General features: G+C 64.6%; 1 protein-coding gene across 1 annotated transcript in view; it reads right to left on the bottom strand.

Moving 5' to 3' along the window:
* Positions 1-2,160, bottom strand: part of IPO9 (importin 9) — a 38,895-nt gene that overhangs the window by 11,614 nt on the left and 25,121 nt on the right. The window contains exon 13 of the mRNA XM_023534774.1: positions 1,529-1,688. Within this exon, the coding sequence (XP_023390542.1) occupies positions 1,529-1,688 (160 nt within the window). The remainder of the gene's footprint in view (positions 1-1,528; positions 1,689-2,160) is intronic.

Raw genomic sequence — 2,160 nt, 5'->3', positions numbered from 1 at the left:
CGTGACCTCCTCCTGAGCACCTGCAGGTCTTCGCCACTGGCCCCTGCCCCCGTCCCATGCTTTCAGAGGCCCCGCCTCCAGCTCAGAGTCCCCCTTCTGCTCGGGCCTGCTGGGGGCGGCCCCCGCTGCAGCTTTGCGTCTCCCGTGCTGTTCTTCGGCTTCCTCTTCGTGACTTCTGTGTCTTAGGCGAACTTCTCCTTCCCCTGGTGCAGTTTTCCTGACTTCAAGGGAATGTCTTGCTGTGTTCCCTTGGGGCTCACTGAGTGCCCTTGAACAGCCCTTCTCAGTTCTGAATCGGGGGACTCGGTCACAGATTCCGGGTCTCGGAGGCCGGTCGCGGAAAGCCTTCCTGTGTGGTGTCACGCTTCCTTGCACTGCTATCTCACATCCGCAGTGGCATCGCCTCCTCCAGCCTTTACTGACCGCCCTTCAGTGTCCAGTCTTGGAGTCTGTGCTCCAAGAGTGTGCCCGAACTTCTCCGGGGACCGCTGGACTCCCACTAAGGCGCTCTCGTCCGCGGTGTCCGTCTCACCTCTCCTCGGGGGCTCTCGGACCACAGCTGACGGGCTAGAGGCAGTTCACGGGCCACCGAGAGTCCCCGGGGACCGAGGTCAGGCTTCCGATTACCCAACACGCAGGCAGGCGAGACCTCCCTGGGTCCCTTGGTCTACGGCACTGGTGACAGAACCCAAGCCACATGGGGCCACAGTCAAGTCCTCAGCGCATGGCGCTGTCAGGGGGCAGCACGTCCAAGCGGCCTTCCTGTCCCTGGACGGCACTGGGCCCCACAGCACTCCTCCTCCCTGGTCTCGGCTTCCAAGAGGGCGTGTGTGCCCGTGGGCCAACGCCGAACTGCTGCTGGGAGAGGGGCGTGTCGCGGGGTCTCACCCAGCCCCTTGCCGACGCTGCGGCCCCTCGTCGCTTCCCAGACACGGCAGAGCCCGGCAGCGCGGCCTCTGCTCCAAAAGGGGAGCCGCCGGGGCAGCGGAAGGCGGGCTTTGTTTTCAGGGCTTTAGGTCGTTTTTAGGGTTCCGCTGAGACTCTTACGTGTGGACTTAAAAATGATGCCCCTGACCTGGGTGGGAATGTAAACCAGTGGCTAGCTGAGCCACCAGCATGCTAGCTGTGACAGGTGACAACAGAAAAAATGGCCGTGTCTCCAGGTCACTGTGCCAGTTCCGGTTTCCAGTACAGGGGCGATCGAACTGCAGAGAGACCTGGGCCCTCCTCCCGCTGTTGCCGCCACTGCTGTGAGCCCCGTGTAAGCACACACCTCTCAGGGGGGCGGCCGGGCGGCCGCAGCGCCGGTGACTCACAGGGAACGAGCAGCCGGGGAAGGGGACGCGCCTGGGCGCGCAGAAGCCACGCTCCTGGTGTGGCCTACCTCCCGGCCCTCCCCACACGCGTCGTGCAGGAGCCTGTCACCAGGAAGTGCCGAGCCGCACGATCCCCGGGTGGCGGCCGTCTGGGCGCCCACCCGGAGCTGTCTTCCCTGGAAGCGGCTCCCGGCCCCCGCTGGCGTACTCACCCCCAGATGGCTCTCACAGCAGAGATGCGCACTGACGGGGGCTGCGTCTCGTGAAGACCACTGACTGTTGCCTGGAGGAACTGCTGGACCAATTCGGGGGACATAGCGACAGTGAACCGACTGGCCGCCCACAGTGCCCGACCCAAGAGGAAAGGAGACACTGGGAGGGAGAGAGAGCAGTTAGGGCTTGGACGGCGCGAGTCCCTGCTACCTGCCCTGCCTCCTTCCCGCCTCCACCGCATGGCGACTAGATGCCGGCAACACGCACGACGCGGGTGACAGAGACGAGAGCGAGCGTGCGGCCACGGCCACGGCCCCGGTTCCGGTTCCACTCTTCACTATCTGCACAGTGGATCTCGAATGTTCTTAGGCCCCAAAGACCGCCCGCCCGTTCTAACCCAGCTCTCCCCATCCCTCACCCGCACAGCTCATTAGTCCTCAAAATGCCAGCTCTGCCACTCTCAGAGCACCCTGGACACTACAGACCACAGGGCGGCCATCCATTCAATGCGCAACTCCCAGCCTGCCCCGCAGAGGGCGCCCCCAGCACCACGAGCCTTCGATCTCCCTTCCCTGCTCAACTCGGGACTAAGCCTGGCAACGCGGCCCTCAGCACCCCGTCTCCCTGCGCT

Source organism: Pteropus vampyrus, unplaced genomic scaffold (assembly GCF_000151845.1).
Source record: "Pteropus vampyrus isolate Shadow unplaced genomic scaffold, Pvam_2.0 Scaffold131, whole genome shotgun sequence".
NCBI classification, from domain to species: Eukaryota; Metazoa; Chordata; class Mammalia; order Chiroptera; family Pteropodidae; genus Pteropus; species Pteropus vampyrus.
This window is presented reverse-complemented; position numbering and strand designations above follow the sequence as displayed.